Source organism: Chamaea fasciata, unplaced genomic scaffold, assembly GCF_029207755.1.
Source record: "Chamaea fasciata isolate MVZ Bird 193981 ecotype frontalis unplaced genomic scaffold, bChaFas1.0.hap1 SCAF_7, whole genome shotgun sequence".
NCBI lineage: Eukaryota > Metazoa > Chordata > Aves > Passeriformes > Sylviidae > Chamaea > Chamaea fasciata.
Genome location: NW_027094092.1, coordinates 50,947,320 through 50,970,552, shown reverse-complemented (window position 1 = coordinate 50,970,552; position 23,233 = coordinate 50,947,320). Strand labels below are relative to the sequence as shown.

At 45.0% G+C, this 23,233-nt stretch overlaps 1 protein-coding gene across 1 annotated transcript in view; it reads right to left on the bottom strand.

Moving 5' to 3' along the window:
- Positions 1-22,900, bottom strand: part of EVL (Enah/Vasp-like) — a 144,101-nt gene extending 121,201 nt beyond the window's left edge. The window contains exon 1 of the mRNA XM_066188798.1: positions 22,662-22,900. Coding sequence (XP_066044895.1) covers positions 22,662-22,666 — 5 coding nt within the window. The 5' untranslated portion in view covers positions 22,667-22,900. The remainder of the gene's footprint in view (positions 1-22,661) is intronic.
- Between the last annotated feature and the right edge of the window lie 333 nt (positions 22,901-23,233).

Sequence of the window (23,233 nt, the reverse complement as noted above, 5' to 3'; positions counted from 1 at the left end):
ACAAGTGAGACTGTAATAGAAGTGGTTACCCTTGATGAAAGCTTGTCAAAAAAGCAAAGGATGCAAAAAAAAACCAAATAAAAAACCAAAAAAAAACCACAAAAAAACCCCCAAAAGCCTGGAAATCAACAAACCAGAACAAGGCAGAGGATACTGGTGAAATTTCTGGCTTTATCCAGTATTTCACTGATGTCCAAGGGCCTCATGCTGATACTCTGCTAAGAGCCTGGTTTCCTCAAGTGTAACATCTTGCACTATTGTTATTTACTATATCAGTGTATCAGTATTTGTCCTCCTGACCTCAGATTCCACCAAAGCCTTTGCCAGATGCTTGGTGACATTATCCGATCACAAACAGACTGAGATGTTTTAATGAAGCAACTGCTTATTCCCTTGCTCAAAAAAGGAAGAAAGCCACTAACACAGTGGACTTCTGTCATTAAGCCTGCACTATCATTATGCTGAAGTGATATTCAGACCACTCTAAAAAAACCACTGCAACTGTGCTGAAAAATTCAGCATTCATTTCAATTCATGAGGAAAAAAACAGAAAGGAGAAGGGAAATGAGCCAGCAAGAGCATATCTAATGAGTGTTCATTCACTGCAGCTCCAAAATTTCTGCACAGTGGAGAATGTGGCAATCACAGGCAGCATCCCAGAATATGCTGAAAAATCTCCTTTTGACAGGATTGTCTCTGAGTTCAAAAGTCTTTCTTGGAATTAAGAATATAAGACTTAAAATGTTTACTTAAAATTATTAAAATGAAATAGGAAAGGAGTGGCTACCTTAGTTTGTTCAGGTACTGGGAAAATTGTGAAAATAACTGCAGTGCCCTTAAGTTTATAGAGCACGGGTGTATTCAGTATTGGAGTATTGACTCAAAGCTTTAGCTTTAGCTTCAGCTGTTAAAGGGAAGGATGGGTGGGGCAAAAATGAACATTTTTTTTTTCTCCTTTTATCAATGGGATTTCTATTATGTGTTTCTATTATGTTTTGATGCACAAGAATAACCCAACATATTTCAGGCTTCTCCTTTCAGTCTCAGTTTTTCAGGTTGACCATGAAAGCTTAATTTCCCGATGTCAACCTTCACAAAAAAAATCCTACCTCATTTATATATCTTGGAATTATCATAGCCCATGAATATTTGCACAGAAAAAAATCATTTTTTTCCTGCTCAACTTTGGCCCAAGTATGCTTCATGCTTTGCAAATCTCAGGCTGGCTGTGATCCCACGTTCTGCTCCCACAGCTTTACTCTTATCATGCTGAGAGTATCACACACCATTTTCATGACCACATACCCTGTACCAGGTGCAGATGAGTGCACAGCAACTCACAGGGCTGGAAGGGGATGTTTTTCCAAGTACAGCCTCATCTGCCTTACCCTAGTGCTTTAGGGAAGATGCACTGGAGTGAACCAGAGTGAATGGGGTTCTTAGTGATTTTCCATCAGCCCTTGGGGAGAGCACCAAGTCACAACTAGCAATCCAACAGAACTGAGCCAGTCAGGGTGAAAACTAAAAGCTCCATACGGATTATTAAGCTATTGATCACTGCAACAGTGCCAGAAATATCCAGTCAAGTGTAGGACTGTATGGTGCTGACCACCACAGAAAGCTGAAAATGGAAAAGCAGTTTACATAAACAATGAACAAGGATATATGAGATAAATTCAAATTAGTAAAAGAAGAAATATGGTCAAGCCACCAAACATCTAAAAACTGAGACTCAGTCTGTATAGGTTGCAAATATTAGTTGATATGACCGGGATTTGGGTACTGCTTCCTGTTTATGAGAAATTATTTAAAATCATACAAAATATAGTGACAGAACAAGGGACAACTGCTTCAAACGGAAAGGTCAGTTAAGAATAGATATTAGGAAGAAATTCTTTCCTGTGGGAGTGGTAAGGCACTGGAACACGTTACTGAGAGAAGCTGTGGATGCCCCATCCCTGGAAGTGCTCAAGGCCAGGCTGGATGGAGTTGTGAGCAACCTGGTCTAGTGGAAGGTGTCCCTGCCCATGGCAGAGGGATTGAGACTAGATGGTCTGTAAGGTCCCTTCAAACCCAAACCATTCTGTGACCCTATTGTTTAAAAGACAAAAATCCCTTCCAAGGAAATGGACTAGGCTATACAAATTCGAAGTGCAAGGTAGTAATGTATTATTTTTCCTAGATAAACAATTATCAACCTTTTTTTTTCAGTTCAACACAGATAAATTTGAATCATGCTGCAGACAGAAGTCTGCTTTGTAATAATGAATTACACTGACTCAAATATTCACCTGACAGCCACAGTATCTTACAGCAGCTTACATTTTCCCTGATTAGTATCTGTACAAACACAGAGCAGAACACAGAAAACACTATTAGAGAAAATAAAAGGAAATGTATTTTGGAAAATTCCGTAAAGCTAGCTGAAATTGGTCAATTTTACTTTTTCCAAGTTATGAGGGACTAAGTGGGAGAAAAAAGGGAAGTTAGAGGCTAAAACTCAACCAGCATTATCACCACTATCAAATGAAATGTCAGTGGAACTGGAAATAGTGTGTGAAGAAACCACAGTCATCCACTAAAGGGCAATTCACAGTAAAACAGTTGGACACTTATGTGGGTGCACACCTCCTATCTCAACAAACACACACCTGTGTGCTTCAGACATGAACAGAAATACACATACCACCACAAACACCCTGGCCTCTTGTCATCTCCAAGCAAGGCAGTGGCCTTGATCTTACAAGTGTTTGAACTGTACAGTGGCATTCTCGCAGTCAAAAGTAGCAGCCACCAGGAACCAAACAACTTCCCCCACACAAATGGGCACATTATTGCTTGAATCTGCGACTCATTATCAAGTATACTGGCTGGACAGAAGTTATTCGGCATGGAAAATATCAGTGTCTACTAGACACCTTCCCTGGTAAACATCAGAAGAGTATTCCTAGTAACAACTGGATCATCTTATTGTGAGAGACTGAAACAGTTAGTGGAATAAATACATCTAAAACCATAGAAGGGCTTTTGCCCACTGGAGCAAACTGCAAAGAAGCAGGTGTCTATCTGCAGCCATCCCCGAAGCTCACAACTCCCCAGATTTGCCTATCAACTGGAATTTGGACTGTGATGGGAACATGAGACAAGATAGTGGGGATACCATTGTTCAATCATCTCAGGTGTGGGGAGAGGAAGGTAGGAACTGGAAGAGAGGGTGGAATGCTGATGGCTCAGACATTGGGGGAAGCTGCTGAGGCAAACCCCACCAGGCAGGTCCTGTCACCTCGTCCTCACTCCAGTGAAGCCAGTGTGATAACTCCCCTGCCAGGCAGCACTGGGACATTCAAGTGTGGCCTGAAGGCTTTCATCTCTGCTGATAGGCCATAATGGACCCAACTGCACTGATGTGCAGGCAACTGTACCATCTTAGAAGGTGCCAAAGGCTCCCACAGCATCCCCTGATCCACAACATTCCATCACCCGGCCTAAAGTCCCTGCCCCAAGGGAGCTACCTAGGCGTTCCTACCTGAGCCTGACAGAATGTAAACCCAAAAGATGGGGTGGGCTGGGCATTGTTATCCACTGCCTCTTTAGGATGACCACCACTACCACCTCCTCACAGAATCAGTCTGCAACCATCACTTTGACCAACAAACATCAAAAATAAAACAACCAAGCCTCAGCATGAGGCCCATGGGTGGTGAGATCTTTCTACTCTTATCGTTTCTTTCTCTTTCTTATACATTTCCTTAAGTGATATTTTTATGCTTGTTATATTGCTTACCATTGTCATTTTGCTGTAGATAACAACAACCAAAATGGATACATATCTGTTTTCCTGCACAACTAAATTATTCTACAATTAACCCTACATGCGAATATTTACAGACACTGAGCATTCAGCATGGTTTCCCTCTACTCTGCCCCAAGGGATCTATAAACAAAACCTGGGTCACCCTTGCCTTCCGGGGTGGGTTGTAACCCTTACACCTCTCCACTCTCCAGTTAGGTGGTAGGTTGTAAGCAAGGGAAAAATGAAGGCTAAGTTTTACAGTTCTGCTTCTTGGCCAAAAATAACCTCACTGCAGTCGATAAAGCTCCATGGCTAAATTACCTGTTGAGCAAGCTCTCAGCAGCACAAGATCACAGCACCCAGGTCGTAGGATCATGGGGATTTTACATACACATAATGTGAATGCTCAGACCAGATCAAGGCCTGGAATTTCACCAGGAACATAGAATTACAGAATGGTTTGGGCTGGACGAGACCTTAAATATCTCATTCCAACGCAAGCAATGGGTAGGACATCTTCCACTAGACCAGGTTGTTCCAAGCCCCATCCAACCTGGCCTTGAACACTTCCAGGGATGGAGCAGCCACAGCTTCTCTGGGCAACCTGTGCCAGTGCCTCACCACCCTCACAGTAAAGAATTTCTTCCTGATACTGAATTTAAACATCCCCTCTTTCAATTTGAAGCCATTCCCCCTTGGCCTATCATTACAAGCCCTTATAAGAAGTCCCTCTCCAGCTCTGTTTCAGGTGCTGGAGGGTTGCTACATGTGGGGGTTATTCAATGTAAGGTGCTGTTGATAGAGAATCTGCCAATACTGAACTGCATTGCTATCACATCAGCATGTATTCTCCCCCTTCTTCCTACAAAAAAAACTGAAAAAAAACCCCCACAATTTTTTCCTTCCCTTGCATCTGACGCAAAAGACGTTAGAATAAACGTGTGCAGGAATTATTCACACACACTGTGGAATTCTTTGTTCAGAAACAGCTTCTGACAGCAGCACCAGACCTAAGCTGTGAAAATTTCAGAACAACATTTACTCACTCCCATGAGAACTTGCAAAGTTCTGATTCCTCCAAGGCTTCTTTACACCCTAGCACTCACCAGCACTTTTACACACTAGCCCAAATGACCTCGCTGGCAGGAGAGAGTTCTCAGTGTGTAGTGCCACTGGAGCTGTGCTTCAGAGGAAGGTGACACCATTGTCACCCTGGCCAGGTTCTGGCCTACTCTGCAAGAACAAGTCTTGCCTCCAGTAAGGCTTTTGACATCACATCGTTATAGACACACTCACCACTGTGTAAAAATACACAATGGGGGAGTAAAGAAGACAAGTCAGACCTTTCACAGAGGGGACAGGACATAATTCTGAAATACAGGAAATTCAATTCAGAAACGAGAAGAAACTTCTCTAACACGTGTGCTCAAACACTGGCACAGGTCACCTAGAAAAGCTGGCATCAGTGTCTTGGGAGATATTCAAAACTCATTAGGACAAGGCCCTGAGCAAGGGTTGGACTCGATGATCTCCAAACGTCCTTGCCAACCTCCACAACTCTGGTTTTGTGAGCAGGACACTCCCATCCCTTGGGCACAGAACAGTTTGCTCCCAAAGTGTGTCTGGCTGCTACAGCAGATGTTCCACCAGCAGCATCAGGTCATTCCCACAACCTCTCCCCTTTGTGATAGCTCGTGTGGAATTTACTTACTGACAACGCCCGCTCCCTAAGGGAAGCACACACTGGGGAGGAAGATTATACATCATCTTTAACAAGAACCACTGGCACAGCCAGACCACAATGTGGAGACATCACGCTGCCTTCTTCCCTTAAGGGTGAAGGAAAATGAGGCGTGGCCACAAGTATATTCTACAAGCCAGGAGAACCTCAGGGGGGCCTTTCTCTAAAAGGCATGTGGCTAGGCCATGCTGACCTCCGCAGAGGGTCAATGGATATGTGCCAGCTTTACCAATCCCTTTGCAGAGCATCAGTAAGACCCAATATTTTTGAGTCAGACCTAGCAAGGAGAAATGTTTTATGATGTTCTATGGCAAATCAAAAGCAAAGCAGGAAGCTTATGTTGCAAAGTATTGTTCTGAATATCATCTTTCTATCCCTCACTTGTCTTTCACATAAAGGAAGAGTGAAGCTTGAAAGACTGGGGGTTTGGTTTGTTTTTGTTTAAGAAGCCGAGAAATACCACAGCTCCTGTTTTCTTCGGCTTCTGCTGGACTCATTGGATAGGGTCCATTGGCTTTTTCAATGAAACAGTATTAGGTCTGACACTTTAATTAAAGGATGTGTCAAAATGAATACAAAAATACCTTTTTAACATAAGCTGCATGTTATCCTTTGGAGTCAAATGCATGAAAATTACAAAAACTGCATCACAGCAAAAGCCTTTTTACAATCCATGAACCTAGGCAGCATTTAGGACCATAGATCATCTGAACGTCATCAGTTCTCCAGTTTCCAGTGGTAGTAGGGATGAGATTCGATTTCCTAGCAAAAGGATAAGCATGAAAATTCATAAAAGCAAAACACCAACAGAGATCCCATGTTAGGGGGAGTTTGTTTTGTGTTCTATAACAAGAATTTTCCATGCATCTCCTACTCTCCCTGTATCTTCTCTAATAAGAACAGGATTTCTGAGGTGGTGGCTGGAATAGTGAGTAAAGCCCCACTCTTTGCTTCAGGACTGTGTAGCAAAGTTACCAATGAAGTCCGAATTCTCATTTTGGCTCTGCCAGCCCCCAGACCTCTGCTCTATGCACAGTCTGAACCAGTCTTCAACAGATCAAACCATGACTGTCACCTGTCCCAATGGCCCTAAGCCCTGGCCATCCACCACTTCTGTTCAAGACCCATCCAGAAGAAACCAGGACAGCTTGGGAGGAGGAGCAGAGCAGGAGGTCACACATACACACTACCTGCCCAGCTGTAATTGCATGGCTTATCATTTCTCAAGGGAATGACACCCTTTTCTCACTCTGTCTTTAAAAAAACTGTCTACTTAGCCTATACAACTATGATTAACCACCTGTGGTAGAGCTAGTAGCATTTTCACAGCTAAGTAAGGATCAGTAGTACAAACTGCCTTATACTACCATGAACCGAGCTTAGTACAACACCAATTGCCTCCCTGCCTGTGCTGAGGGGGCCCTTTTCATCACTTAGGCTAGTGATGAAAGAGGCAAGACACGCAGAACACATCCAATCTGTCTCACAATCAGGTCACAGCCTTGGGAAAAGCAATGGGATACACTTTTGTCCATCCCAGAACCGCACAAAGGAGGTATCCAGGACCAGGAAAGGACAGAAGGGGAAATCAGGACTGAGTTTTGCAATCACAGCCATCTGGCTCTAGTTGCACTGACTCACATTTGTACACCAAACCCCACAGCAAACTGCAGCAAGCAAAAGCTTTTCCCTCCCAGCAGTGCTCACAGCTGAAACATTGTGTATTCCCACTGCCATCCTGCCTAGCATTGCTTGGGGTTCAAATCCAGGGATCCAAGCATGTGTAGTGTCCGGCATCCAGCTGGGCTCTGGTCATGGCCATCAGCCACACATCCAGCACTTGGATACTCCAGGTCATTTGAAATAGCACCAATTGAGTTCAGACAACTGACTTGTATCTTCAGCTATTAAGTATTTGTTCATGAGTCAAATCCTACTTCCCTCATCTTTGGAGGGAAAGAGAGGTGAGCATGACCTGTCCTTTAACATGAGATGCATTTGTCTTTTCAAGTATGAATGACTTCCTGAAGCAAATGGTTCAGGTCATCCCCAATAAACATCATAGTCAAATCCCAACTTAGCTAATTTCTAATGAATGAAAGCTACAGAGTAACCAGTGCATCCCAGCGACCTTGAAAGGGAAGACAGAAATTGCAAGGCTCTGGAGATTAATTCACAAGTCTCATAAAATGAGAAATGATCACAAACCATCAAATACTATCCAAAAATTATTTCCCTTGCTCCCGAAATTCCTTCTAAGTTTTCAGCCACAGACAAGAATCCCTACTCCTCAACATTTTTAACTCACATTTCTCTCTCAGGGCACTGCACATCAGCCTGACACTGCTCCTTCCAGCCTCACATTCCTAGATGCATTCCCCACACTGGCTCAAATAGCTCAAGCTCTCTCAAGTTCCACAGATCTTCCTTTTCCATCCACTGCCATGGGCACCGCCCCTTTTGCTATCTCAGGCTGGTATTAGATGCACAATATTAAGTGACATTAGTACTATGCTGGACTCTTGGGTTGCCTCTGCTCCAGGCACTTTACCCTCTTCCCCTGCCCTTTCTCTAAAGACACACCAGCACTCAGCCAGATAATACCTCTGTCACCGCAGTGCAGGGCTGGAAAGAGAGCCCAGCCTGTGCAGCTGCCTCCCCACCTCCTCAGGAACAGAAAAGCACTGGGCAGAGCAGAAGAGAGCTGAAATGTGTGTTGGGTCACTACAAACACAGGAATGGCAAGAACAGGTCAAGGGAAACCCAGCAAGGATGCTGGAGGAGAGGATTCAATATCCTGAGGAGAAGGGTATTTTGTAGGGAGCAAAATCCGAAGGATAGGTACTTGTCCCACAGCCAGACTGTGTTGACCTCACCCTCTTCTCCTGACTTCTCAACTTCCCCAAAACTTATAATTATTTAAGGGTGTTGTTGATGCTTGAGGGTGTCCATTTTGGTATCCATGTTGTGACAGATCCATATGGCGCTGCCCATCACTGTGCCCCAGGTCTCCAACATCAGTGTGGCCTGAAGGCCCTTCTTCCTTCAGAATTCACTAAACTGTGCAGATTAAGTCTCTGAAGTAATTTTATATTCCACCTCTATATGATATAGGCAGGGGATTCAGAAACAGCCACAGTGATTTTTAGGTTATAATCACACCTTTCTTCTCTAATTCCCCTTTCTCCTTAAACTACCTCCTCTGAAACCCTTTCAAAATGCTGCTGAGATAATCTCTCTCTTCTCTCTTCCTCCCCAAACAACTCCAAGTCTAAAATGCTTCTGCCTCTGACACTCTCCCTTCAGTTTATTATTTATCTTTATCATGTAGGCTCTTTAATCCCACCACAGTTCCCAAGGTGTTAGTGACATAAAGGAAATGTTCCCAAGGAATGTAAGGATCAGAAGTGTGATGTCAGACCAGATTATTCCTAACAACCCCACACTTACATAAACAGAAGGCAGCACTCAACAAGCAAGTAGTGAGAAATAAAAAGGGTATAGAGAAGTAATTACGATAAAAACACGTGAGTTTGCTCAGGAACACTGAAATACCTGGGATTTTTCATTTTATCTTTAAAAACCTGCTTTTTCTCTACATACTTTGGACAAAGAGAGGTCAAAAGGGGTCTTTGGCCTCTTTTAACTAACATACTGGTTTTTCCTCAAGCAAATATTCCTGGGAAGGGGTGAAAAAGACACAAGGCTTGCAAGCTATCACTGCACAAACGCAGGAGTTACTTCACTGAAGAACCACATAAAAGAAAACTGTCATGGAGCCAAATATATTCTCTTGTGACAGCCAAGCTTCTTGCAAGTTCCCAAATACGGGCATGACTTTAAAGAGTATGTCTTTTCAAAGCCTCATTGATTTTCACTGCCTCTTGAAGAGGCACATTGTTTACGTGTCTGGGTGCGCTGATATTCAGACAGGATGAGATGGGCACAGCTCGGTGGTTTCAAAGCCTGGTTTCCAGAAAGAATGAACCGAATAATCACAGGAAGATTCTAAAGGCTGACAGCACTGCTTTGGCCACTATTTGGGCATGATTCCTGGTGCAAACTCAAACTCAAAGGTGTGAAGATGCTAGCAGGAACTGCCAGCATTTTCTAGTACTCTGGGGATAGACCTCAAGTTAATTTTGAAGCACCGTATTATATTCCACCTCACTTTCCAAAGTTCAGAGGCTTTTGCATCAAAGTTAGGGTTCTTGTTAAAGTTCAGGACATGTGTTGGAAAATTTCTCTATTCTTCAAATACCTTCAAATACCAGCTTACTCCTATTCAGAGAAAGAAATGAAGACAAAAAACTACCAAGATATGGAATTATATAATCTTCACTGTATCTAGTTCATATTTACCATTCACCCCTCAAGTCTCTCCAGTATTTTCAACTTGGCAAATTGTTGAAAATGGTCAGGTGCTTCAGCTCAAGTTTTACACTTGAATCACAGCACTGTTTGGCACAATTCTTTGAAAACAAAGTCCATCCTTACAAAGCACCCTACACAAAGACTTGCAGGTCTCAGCAACTCCAGCTATCCCATCTTCAGAATGATGGTGAGTCCATTCCCTTATTAATCACACAGCAAAAAATGCACTCACAGAACTTCAAGGCCACCAACCGAAAAGGAAGAAAAGCAGTCAGAAAATGGGTCAGTAGAGCTGGAGTGTATCGAGGGCATGAGCTGCTCAGGTGATGCTGCTCAGAACCACATGCTCTGTAGTACTACTGAGGCACAAAGCAGACAAAAAAGCCAGAGGGAAAGAGTACAAGCCAAAGCCAAGCAATATGTCACAGTTGTACCTAAACACCAAGAACACCAAAATTGGTGGTATGTGCCTTGTAGCAACTCCAGCAAAGCTCATTTCTTCTGTCCATGTGCTGTGTAACCCAACAGTGTGGGTGTAAGCAGCGTGTCTCTTGCACAAAGGTTGACCTGAAGTGAGTTCCCACCCTCTCCACCTTGATCACATATTCACACTCCTGTCTTCACCCTGTGGAGCACCACAAATCAGGTGAAAAGGTGACTAGGCCAACAGAAAACTGATGAATTTCCTTTGCCTGGACTAACAAATTAATGAAACATCCCACAACAAAATGCTCACGAACTGCCACAAGAGGAGAGCAGTGGGAAGGTCCTCCTACTGCCAAGGGGGAATAAACACATAATTACACCAGTTTAGGCCTCACTAATAACCTGTCCTGTAAGGTTTATTTACATGAGAAAACTCTAGAAAGGTAATCTGAATTAACATTTCTGTAATGAATCAAACCATATTAGATCCCTGCAGACTCACTCATTATTAATTAAATCAACCCTATTTCATATTCAGTATCATTTACTTTGATGTGAATTAAGCTTAATCAAATAAGGTCACTTGAATGCTGAATCAGATAATATATACAATGGTTTAATTTAGTTTACCTAATTTACTTTACATTCACATTTTTGGTGATTTGGATTAGTTTTCCTTCAAATCCTTGTTCAGACAGCTTTGGAAGAGAGAGAGAGAGACAGCAAAAACCTGGGGAGATGCTGCAAAAATTCCCCCCATAATCAACAGCTCTGAGCTGCCAATGAATTCACCCCCCCCGGAAAGGGGTACTCGAGGCTGTGTATCCCACTGAGGACACACTCTCAGGGCTGCTGCATGCTCAGTGTCCATGAAGGCTCTCCCAACTCTGTCTTCACTAAAGTTCCTCTGGTGCCCTGAGGCTGGAGAGAAAATCTGACCCTGGAAGTCTTCACTTCATCCTCCTGCACTGCCAGAGCTGAACAGATGTTGATGGGCCATGAGAAATGCATGTCCCGAAGGAAAATGCGACAATCCTCAAGGAAGCTGAAGCATTTGATGTGGTTATTTTTTAAATAGCAGGTCACGAAAATATTTGACAAGTTTTTTACTGTTGGGAAAACACAGCGGTTATCAAAGTTCTTGTTTGTAATAAAATAACAAAAAATCATAAAAGCCTGCTTCTTTAGGCAGACATGTTAAATTGAGTTGCCATGTTTATTCACAGTTTTAAGGTCTTCTCATTTTGCTTATCCCGCTCCAACACTTAAAAAGTCACCACTGAGTCTTCTAGCAAACTCCCTGCACATTCCTCTTATGTGACTATGCTTTTTACCATTAAAGAGATTTTTTTGCATACACAGATGTGTAGACAAATGCACTCTGTCGTATTTAGGGCACTAGTCATCTAATATTTTCTGTGATGCAGGTACCATCTGTGAAACTGAACTGCAGTTCAGGCCTATCATACTGAGATGGGTGTTGGGGAATCAGAGATGGAAATTGATATTAGATTATAATCCTACTGCATTCAAATAGAAGACAAGGGCTCTAGCAAGGTCAGGCTTAACCTTTAATATCCAGGCATACCTTTAAATAGTTTTTCAGGGAACCTTTAGCTGTGTTGTTTGTTTTGCAATGCCCGCTCAGGATTATCATCTTTTAAGGGTCACAAAAGGTGTCCAAACCTCTGAAGCAAAAGGATGATGAAGAGGCCCTGATAGCAACAACAGATGACAGCTGGCATCAGGGTGCAACTGAGGTTGCAGTGACAGACTTTGACCAAAGTGACAAAGAGATCAGAGACTGGAGACCACAGAAAGCATTACTGGGTGAGGAAAAAGGACTATTCTTTTGGCAATCTAGCATGGAAGTCCTTAGCAAACCACGGGGTTAATCAGACCATGCAGTGATCTAAATGTGAGCTCTTGCAAAGATGAAATGAGCACTGTGAGGAGGGTCAGACACGGAGCATCACTTCCACTTGGGCTGACCTGCTGTGTCATGGGGCATCAGCCTTCCCTGACACTCCCACTGCTGCGGTGCTGACACATTTACACAGCTCCTTGGGGAACTCATTCAGGAGACTGAGCCAGCTGGAAGCTGGGAGAACTGACTAAACCAGACCTGCACTAGTACTCAGGACAGCAGTAACATCTAAATGCACATGCAAGGCATTCACCCCACACACCTCTGAACACACTTCATAGCTTGAGAAATGTCCTTGTGTCCCTTTACTGCTCTTACAAACTTGTTTCCACATTCCCTAGCTTGCTGGCTCAGTGTCCCCCCTGCTATTTCTGTAACACTCTCATATTTAATACCATGAAATTTTAAAATAGTATGCTGGCTCAGGTTTTTTGAGCTCCTGCAAAGGGTTGCAGTCATGCAGTTCCAGCACTATTTTTGTTTAGCAAGCCAGGACAGAAGAGACAAGCAGACCCTTGCAACTCACCCCTGGGTCACATCTTGAGGAATATAAAATGAGGAGGCATTCCCTGGGGTCAATACAACAAGCCCTGGGGGACCCCCCCAATAAGACACATACACTCCTCAGCTACACTAAGCACACTGACCATCTTTTTTCCACTTCTTATTTCCATTTCTTTGTGAACCCCTGAAAGGGAAAGACCACCTCACCTGCCTCACTAGGATGGCTCTGGCAGCCCCAGCCCTCCAGACTGTTCACCAGCAAACCTGCTCCTTGTACCACCTGCACACCTCCTCTGCTCCCCCAAGGGCTGGGGTTGTTTTTGGTTTGCTGACAGGTCTTCAGGTAATAATTGTTCACTGGGGGTGGAGGGAATATTTTAAACAAGGTGCTTATATTCCTGTATGTATATGTTAAGGCAAGGACTTCCATACAGAGGACAGGAATAACTTTTGTCTCCCCTCCTAAAAGGTACAAATTTCCCCAGCTGAGTTCTGCCCTCAAACGAAGAAGAGAGCCTTCACTGCTCCATCAGACCCCAACCCCTTCAGTACTTGCATGTATACTGAAACTTCTTACGGTCAGTGGCCTCATCACAACAGCCATTAGGTTCACAAACATCAAGGATGCTGTTCCCAGTAATAAGGTCAAGAATGTGTACAAGTCCTTTCAAGATTAGGCCCTTAATGCCGCAGCATCAGCCTCCAGCATTAGCTGTGGGCAGCTGGAATCCCCAAGGAGGGAGGCTGATGGCTCCAGGCTGACTTGCAGGTACAGCAAAGTGCCTCTGGACTGCTCCTGGGTGTGTGATGAACCAGACATCCCTGAGCATCACCCCTCACCACGGCGGCCCTGGAGTCAGCTGTGTGTGATTCTGTATGCTGTGAACTAATGTTAGACAGTTCAGTACCAATTAAAACAAATAAACACAAAGCCAGGGGGCAGCAGGTCAGGCTCTGGGAGGATCCATCACAACACTGGGCTGGCTACCAGTGGAATCCGAGCTGGTGTTGTGTGTTGTGGATCACGTTGGTGACAGCTGACAAAGCAGCACCTCCAATGGACAGTACTGCACGTGCCAAAGGGTGATGGAGAGATGTAACTCCTTGTTCCACCTACTCAAAGATGATTCTTACTACCAGACAAGCAAAACAACAGAGAGGAACAAATAAAGGACATTTTATTAAGCATACAGGTAAAATGAACATACAAGTCCACGTTTTCTCTGTTCTACTTACTGAATAGTCAAAAAAATTAGTTGTCTGAGAAGGCTGCTTTAATTGGATGATACAACCCTTACTTCTCAACATAACAGCTGTGGGATCAGAAACTGACTTACATTCACCTAGGTGATGTATTTAGTTAATTAAAAGAAAGATTAGCATGCAAATGTGTTCAGCACTCAACACTAATTCATTACGAAGTCAATCGTAAAGTTACCTCATTCTGTCAAAATATACTTGTCCAGTATTTCTCTCATTTTAAATCACAAATCCTTTTCAAAAAGAAATTCAAAAATTATCTCAAATCCCACTACCATTTGGCAGGTGGGAACTAGAATGACAGACAAAACATAGCCATGTAATAAAATGATTGTAGTATCAAAAGTATTTTAAGTGGGTAATAAGAACAATAAGAAGCTAACAGGAATAGGTACACACATACAAACTGCATGAAATATGTGCATACAGGGATGATTTTAAACTGCTTTGTTTCTGATTTTTAAAACCTTTGTAGGCATTTTTTGATCTCTCTTTTGATGTCCCCTGGACCATGAACCATGAATTGAGCAATGCTAGTCTGTTCAGTGCTGAAGAAATATTCCTATTCATCCAGCACACACGTAACAGTCATTTCCAATTACAGCTCTTACACATGAATTTACTTATTTAAGCTGTCCTTTCCTGATGAGCATTCAGCAGCCCTGGGTGTGTTTTGCTGTTCCTGTTGCATGCAAACACACACCCTCGGAACCTGGCTGCAGCCAAGCTCCTGCACCGTGGACAGCTGTGGAAAGAAAAGCATTCAGCATGCAATTAAAGGGATTATGGTGGCCACGGCCCTGCTTCTTGTTAATGCCATTTCACTGTATTTTCTAGATCTCCTCATTACTGAGGGAGTGGCTTACTGACAAGGGATAAAGGAAGGAAGCTACACACATGCTGGCTAAGAAGCAGCGAATGATGGGAATGGGAAGAGGAGAAAGGGGAGGAAGGAATGAATGGATGGCCATACACAATGAATTTGCCGTAACCTTAGCATTTACTACAAGGATGGTTGTCTTCCTTGGAAATGCTTTTTGAACAGGAGACTCCAATCTAGCATAGCAAGGACTTCAACAGGACCAAATTTAAGCCTTAAATCCTGTGCTAGACTGAGACCCAGCTACTTAATCATCTTAATTCTCTCTCAGGTAAGAACTGTCATCCTCCAGCAGATAAAGCAATGATGCCAAAAAGGTTAAGAGATTTAGCAGCTGCAGAGCAGCTGAGGAAGTACAGCATGCCTGCACCATGGAGTTCACCCCAACAACAAGGACGGGGTCTGACCAGCCTTGCTGCAGAAACACAAACTGCTGGAGCATCTCCCTGTGCCTGCACCCACGGCACAGTATGAGTCACAGTACTACACAGCTTGCTTTCTTCTTTTTCTTCTCTTTTACTCTCTTTTCAGGGAAAAAAGATGTCTATCTATCCTGACACCTATGTGAAGCTGAAGAATGACAGAAATACAACTGTGAGATCTCAAGTTACAGGAATGACACCTACTGCCTGGGAAATGAACTGCTCACCTAAATGAGATCGAACTCAGTGGTGAGGAGCTTCCACAGAACAAACCAGCACACGGACAAGAGCCAGCAATGTGTGCTCACAGCCCAGAAAGCCAACTGAATCCTGGGCTGCATCAAGAAAGGGTTGGCCAGCAGGTAGAGGGAGGTGATCCTGCCTCTCTACTTCACTCTGATGAGACCCCACCCCCAGTGCTGCATCCAGCTCTGGGGTCCCCACCACAGGAAGGACAGGGACCTGCTGGAGTGATTTTTAAAGTCCCTGCCAACCCAAATCATTCTGTGATTGAACAGAACAGGTCCACCCCCACTGCTGACTGTGACCACATGAAATCCCACAGGAAGTTCAGTCAGGGAGGGAGGCTCAGTGATTTAAGAAAGGTGTTTAATTCCCGATAAACAGTATAACTGTTTATAATTCCTGATAAACTGTATAACTGATAAAACTCAGGGCAGGTAAAAACACCTCCATCATGAACTCAGGTAAAAAATACCTTTTTTGGACAGGGAACATGTTTGGTAGTTAGAAAATGCTCATCCATACTAACAGCTAGGCCACACAATTTCTACCTCAAAGCAGTTGGGAGCCTGCAGTGGAAGGATCTGCAGAACAGAAGAGGAAGAGTAGGACCAGCACCTCAGTAACAGAAGTATTTTAGTTTGTGGTAATAGCAATCCCCGAAGAAATGGTTTCTTGAGCATTTCTGGTGTCAGGGAGCACTGTTACAACCTACCTTATATATACACCCTTTGCATATGGAAAGTGAATTTTCTTTTCTTCCATCTTTCTATGTAAAGGCTTCATGACCCAACTCATTCTACCAAACCACAAGTGGCTAAATTGACACAGCTGAGGGGAACAAGAATGGGAACTCAGGAGAAATATATAAACTAACACTGAACTTGAAACAAATGCAAGACTTGGATGCCTGCATCAGGAAGGAAAGTCAAAAGTTTCTGGTGGCCACATGTCTCTACGACTTCAGGACAGTGACATATCCAGTGAAATGTAATGCTTCACTGGTTGTTGTGGTATTACAGAATGGCACTCTGGATAGTCAGAAATGTGAAAGTTTCCAGGCTCAAATTTTTGGTTAGGACTTGCCCACTCTGTCTTCTCTGACTAATAAAGATAGTCACGCTTCTACAGCTCTCAAATGATGAATAGTTTTGGAAAGACTGTCAGTAATATTCCAAGCATTTGCTCAATGCAAAAATACAAAGTCTCACAGGAAGAAGCATTCTGCAGAGCTAAATACACCAGAGATGGGGGGAAAAAATAATTGAGCTGTTTTCAGTTTCACAAGGTTACAACCTGGACTGAAACACACTTTGAGCATTACCGGGTAATGTGCACACACACACCCATGAACGCGGAGCTGTCACAGGAAAAATGCGCTGGATGAACCACGAGGTTCCTACAGCGCAGGGCAAAGATGTCCCCAGCAGCCCAGGGACTGGGAAACAGCCTGCCCTTACCCTGCAAAGCTTCCCGTGGGCTAAGTAGGAACAAGGCAGATTAACCCAAGCAGGGTTGTGTGCTGCCATGACTCGCACCCTGGCAGCCTGTCTGGAGGTCTGGTGTCTTCTCCCTGGGCTGCACTGTGACAGGGACAAGGGCTTTGCCAGTGCGCCCATCAAGCGTGCCATGGTGGTTTTCGGTCACTTCCCCTCATTATGGCACATTAGATCAAAAAGCAGATGAAATGGAAGTCTTGGGTAGATGACTGCAGACAAAGTCTGCCTGAGGGCAAACAACAGGCCCAGACGAAAGAACGGTGGTACAGTTACTCCACCTCTCCTCCCTGCTCCTGAGAAACTGAGTACAGGCCACAAGGATGAGAAAAAGAAAAAGCAGGGGAAGCACTGTGGATCCCTAGAGTTCTGCAATGACTATGAAGAAAACAAAAAGTATGTGGGGGCAATACCAATGTACAGCCAGGGCAGCTTTTGTTGCTTACCAAAATATCAGTGAGATTTTCTCGAATGCAAATAAAGTCTGGATGTGATGATACTATGGTTCTGATTCCACAAAGAACCCTGAAATATAAATAACAGCCTCCTCAAAAAAAGAAAACCTTCAGCTCGTTCAACTTATTTTATTTCAACTTATTTTATTTCATTTCTGTAATTATTAGGATTCAAAAATTAGTTATAATTAATTTCATTTTGGCAACAGTTTTAGAAATATTTTCTAAAGAGGTTCCATACTGCTCCTTACACAGTGCTCAGAAATGAGTGAAATTATAACAGAAGAAAGAGGAAACAAATCACAAAACTTGCAAGATACAGGAAATTACTTGAAACTGAATTGTGTTTGCACTTTGGAAAGACACTTCTATGATTTCTCACAAGAAATACAAATATTTAAAGTAAAATACTTCAAAAGAGAGAAGCACTGTATTGCCCAAAGAAGTAGCCAGCCAAGTGCAGACAGACTATGCAGACACCTTTAACTGTGGCACACTTTAATGGAGTTGTTCTGCATTAGTGTATCTGTTGTTTAACATGGTCAGAGCGACCCAGGACAGAGAGAAAGGACACACCACACAAACCCACCGCACTGAGTAAAACAGACCTGTGCACATTTGAAAGATTATCTTCAGCCTCAGTTATAGCACTACAAAATACAAGCCAAGATACCCAAAAAATGAGGGAATGCACAAAAAGATGTCCAGGATCTATGCTTTATTTCAGAGCGGTGGAAAAATGTTGAAAGTATACAGAATGACAGTATGAGAGAGGCACAGCTGGCCTGCTGTTCCACAGCCTGACAGTCGGGGTATGCTGATGGAAACCCAGCGTTGCCTGTTCCCAATGGAACACCACTGCTGCCTTTGCATGGCCACAGCCAGCATGGTACAACCTTCAGTAGAGGCCCAAAATCTCCTGACAATGGGTTTGTCTGCAGCTAGAGCTTACCTAGCCCTCTAAAGATCAAGGCTGAGCTAACAAAAGCAATTTTCTGTCAGCAGCAGAGTACCCACACCTGGGATTTTGCTGACCAAACCATGCCAGGCAAAGGGCCGGGTGTTTTCCTTTCAAGAGACACTGGCAGAACTGCGCGGCACAGGTTCAGCTTGAAAGGCTGCAAACCTAAACATATCCAAAGGCAGGGCTGTGGAGGGTGGTCTGACAGCTCCCAACTGACCACAGGAACTACAATGCCACGGCACAGCAGGAGTCAGAACATGGCAGGACAGAGCCTTCAAATTAAACAAAAATTAGCTACGTTACAGGCATATTGCTCCAGCTCAGAAATCAATTACTAAGTGACAAGGTGAAATGATATTTTATAGCCAGCTTGATTTTATTATCCATCTCAGGGTGTGCTCCTGCTTTTCTACTGGAAACGCTGAGCTACAAAGTCTATCAGTCCAGTGAGGTTGGTAACCCCAATTTTCATGACATTATAAATAAAACCATCATGTTCTCTCTTGTTTTTTACAGATGTAAACAGAAAGAAAAGGTAAATAGGGAAAAGTTAGAAAATAACACTGCATACATAAAACTCCAGTTACCCTCCATGCAAACTGAAAGAGTTGGCAAGACTCCTGAGTTATCTCATGATAACAGAAATGAACAGAAAATGGGGAGGACAGTGAAACGCTCGATTCATTGTGTTTGTTGGTCTAAATGTAAAGAGTTTGCTTGCTTATGTCTGAAAACAAAAGGATTAAGAAGCATAATGTATATACCTTGCTGTTATTAAAACAGGTTTGTACTATGCATATTCAGTCCTTTTTTCTCAACATGGTGATCCATCCATTAAAATTAGAGCTAAATACAACATCTTTTTCAGATTTCCAGTTGATAGCTACACAAAAACCCCAGAACAAAAAGGCTGACTTTTGCTAAACTTTAAGGTCCTCAGTGACACTGTTTTCCCCCATAATTTCTGTGCTGAACTCATGTCTTTGGCTTGGATTAAAGCATGTGCTACCACAAAAAAAAAGTAAGGAGGTATAGTTTTAATCTGAAAAATCCTGTTTAGAGGCTGGTTCCATCTCCAGATATTAACTGCATGTTTTGTTTAGAAAAAAACTAAGTGTTTAAAGTGGGAGGCCCACCATCATTGCCTCAGGAGCACAGCACAGAGGGCAAATGCACATTCACTACAGCCACGACAAAAAGAGAGATGGATTTTTTTCAGGGCTACACCCAAAATGCTATGTCTGGTTTTTATTTTTAAGAATAGCGATCACTGAAACACAGATGCCTTATAAACTACAGGTATGACTAAGAAATTACAGGTTACATCTCTGTTTACAGAATGTAAAATTTTTATTTTCACCTTCAGCGATATTTATAGACATTTTCCCAAACATGAGCTAATTCTGTTGCTTCTAAGAATAAATGAATATCTGCTGTCAAATAACTGCTACATTTGTTGTACTAAAGCAGTATTTTCGTGTTCTAAAAAATAATAATAATACCACTGCACTTTAACTTTTTCCACACAGGGATCCTAATACATTTTTGAGGCAGAACATCTATTATAATCTGTTTTATTACTAAGGTGTCTGGTACACCCACTATTCACACACTTCATACCTTTGAAGTGAAGACATAAGGAATTATCAAAAAATGGAAACCATCACATAAATGCAATAGTGCAAAGAATAGCACTGCAATCTATTCACCACAAAAAGCGACATAAATAAAACACACATGGCTAAGCAAATGTTTCAAGGAGGTTTTTATTAAATGATTATATAGCCTGCCAGGGTATTTTGGAATTATACAGCCTGTATTTATTAAATAAGAATTGTTATTGGAAAATGTTTTAGGTGATTTACAGGCATATATTTACTGACAAGTACAACCTATTCAGTAATGTCTGTACATGCAAGTGAAAAAAATCTGTAATGGAAGCCTTTAAAAACAGGAATCCATTAAAAAAATCAAACAAAATAATAACGTACATTAAGTATGAAAGTGGTATTTATAACAAAAGACTACTTTGTGATCCACCTGCAGATGCCAAGCGTCACGTGGGGAAAGCAGGAAAGGGCAGCTGCACAAGGACATGCCCAGCAGCACAAACAGACCAGCTCCGGCTGCCTCACGTAGAGCAGAGGCAGTCTGGGGGTGCAACCTAGAGAAGCACCCCATCCATCATTGTCTGAAGTGAGGATATGGGGAAGTTCTGGAGCCTCTCCTGGAGTTAAGCTGCTTTTTCCTTCCAAAACACCCTGTGGCTGACCTCCTCTGAGAGTGCCCTAGCTCTCCTGCAGGGGATTACTTTGGGTACATTATGACACCTTAATTCACGGTCTGTCTAGTGGGCGGGTCTCTCTCCCCTATTCCTTCTTCCAACAAAAAAGTGCAAACACCAAATGTGGAAGTTCAGGTGGAGCAGAACATCTTCAATGGGAGAAACCCAACCCTGTTGCAGCCTTCTAATCTGCCCATGGTGCCTCCTTGGGGTGGAAGATGGGCTTATGAGCCAGTAAGTCAACTTTCCTTCTTCCCGGGGAAAGAACTCTAGGAACCCTTCTTCACGGGGCAAGAGTTCTCCCAACTGGGCTGCTAAGTGAGCAGGAGGGAGCAAGGGAAAACTTCCCTACCATCTGTTGTGTTTGATGACTTCCCCCTGGAGGTCTCTGGCTCGCATGCTGATCAGACCAGGTGAGACTGATGTGACAGACACACCTTTTGTGTGGAGACCAGAGAGATGCATGACCACCAGACACACGACACAGCAGGCTTGTGTGCTTTTGGCCCTCCCCAAGAAAGCAATTTTAAGCAAGTGAGAAAAACCAATGGTAATGCAAATGGCAAAAAAAAAAAAAATCGATGCAGCTCCAAGTCTTCAACACACGTGACAGTGCCAGGAGTAAATGTAACTGCAATTGCAGGCAAAGGCTTTTCTGGACTCCCACTGCACTTGCTAGGAGCAATTCCAACCCTGCAATTCAGGAATCAGGTGCCACAGAAAGATATCTAGCTTCAAACTGTTATTTCCATTTTTAAGGTTTCCCAAAACAATTTTATTTTGCTAAAGATAACAATTAAGTGGAAAAATTCACTAGTATTAAAGATGAATCAAGGGGCTGGGTTGCTCCGAGATACCGACAGCTCAAGAAAACTCGAATAAATGAGGGAAGAGATGTTTGGACGAGCATAAACCAAACCAAGTAACATTTCCCCTCCATCCTTCCTCCAGGAAATTAGGCTGGTGGGGCTTTTTTGCCCTTCCTGTTGACAACTGACAAACTGACCTCGCGAAAACTACGGCTCTAGCACCCGCTGCCTGAGGAGAGGGAGACTGGGAGATCCGGCACGGCCCATGCTGGGTGCTCTTGAGAAATTTCCCATCTCCGCTTCTCCGGTGAACTCCTCGTTCCCTTCCTCGCACACCGCCCTCTCCGTCCGGGAGTCCTTCGCCCGGCAAAGCTCTCACCGTCCCCCCGGGCTGCACGGCCCGGCACTACCGGGCGGATCCTGGCTGCGGGGCCCGGCGTCACCGGGCAGATACCAGTGGCAGGGCACGGCAGCACCGGGCACATCCCGGCTGCAGGGCACGGCAGCACCGGGCACATCCCGGCTGCAGGACACAGCATCACCGGGCACATCCCGGCCGCAGGGCACGGCATCACCGGGCACATCCCGGCTGCAGGGCACGGCAGCACCGGGCACATCACCGGGCACATCCCGGCTGCAGGGCACGGCAGCACCGAGCACATCCCGGCTGCAGGGCACGGCAGCACCGAGCACATCACCGGGCACATCCCGGCTGCAGGGCACGGCAGCACCGGGCACATCCCGGCTGCAGGGCACGGCAGCACCGAGCACATCCCGGCTGCACACCGCCGCAGTTTCACAGGCGCTTACAGCCTTTTGTAAGCGCCAGATAATCTGTCAGATGGATTTAGGCGCTGACAGTCAAACATGCCAAAAAACGTCACCACCCACTCGTGCTATCCATCCGGTGAAGGACTAGGAAGCGCCGCATTGCTTAACCTCTCCTCCGCCTTCCACTGGCACAGGAAATCCCCACCCCCCACGGCGTGACACCACCGCGGGGCACCCGAGGTCCCCCCACCCCTCGGCGGGAGCTCCGCGCCCGCCTTGCCCGCTCGGCGCATCCCCCCCGCCCGCGCTCACCTCATCTTCCCGGCGGGGCGCGGCGGCGGCCAGGGCCGGGACCGGGGCCGGGGCCGGGACCAGGGGGTGGCGGCGGCGGCGGGACGGGGTGGGGGGCTCCGGCGGCGGCGCCGCCCCAGCGGCAGCGCCGGGCCCCTGTGCGCTAGCCGGGCAGCGCGGCGCCGGGCAGCCCCTCCGCCGGCCCGGCCATGTTGCCGGCTCCCGCCCGGCTGCGCTGCCTGTGTCTGTGTGTGTGGGCAGGACAAAGCGCCGCCGCCGCCGCCGCCCGCCCCGCGCCGCTCCGCTCCGCTCCCACGCGCGGCGGGGCCGCACCGCCCGCCCGCCCCGCCCCGCTCCGCGCCGCCCCCGCCGCGGGTGTCGGGGGGAGCCCCCGGCCCTGCCCGGGGCCCCCGCCCGGCGCAGGTGGGGCGGGGAGCGGCCGCGCCCCGTGCCGGTGCCAGGTGCCGGGGACTTGGCCCTGCCGTGTCCCTGAACCGTTCCCGGCTGGAGCGGGGCAGTGCCGAGGTTGAAGACCTGGAGAGGACACGGTGCGTTCCTGTGCAGAGACACAGCCAGTGCTTTTGTGGGTAGCA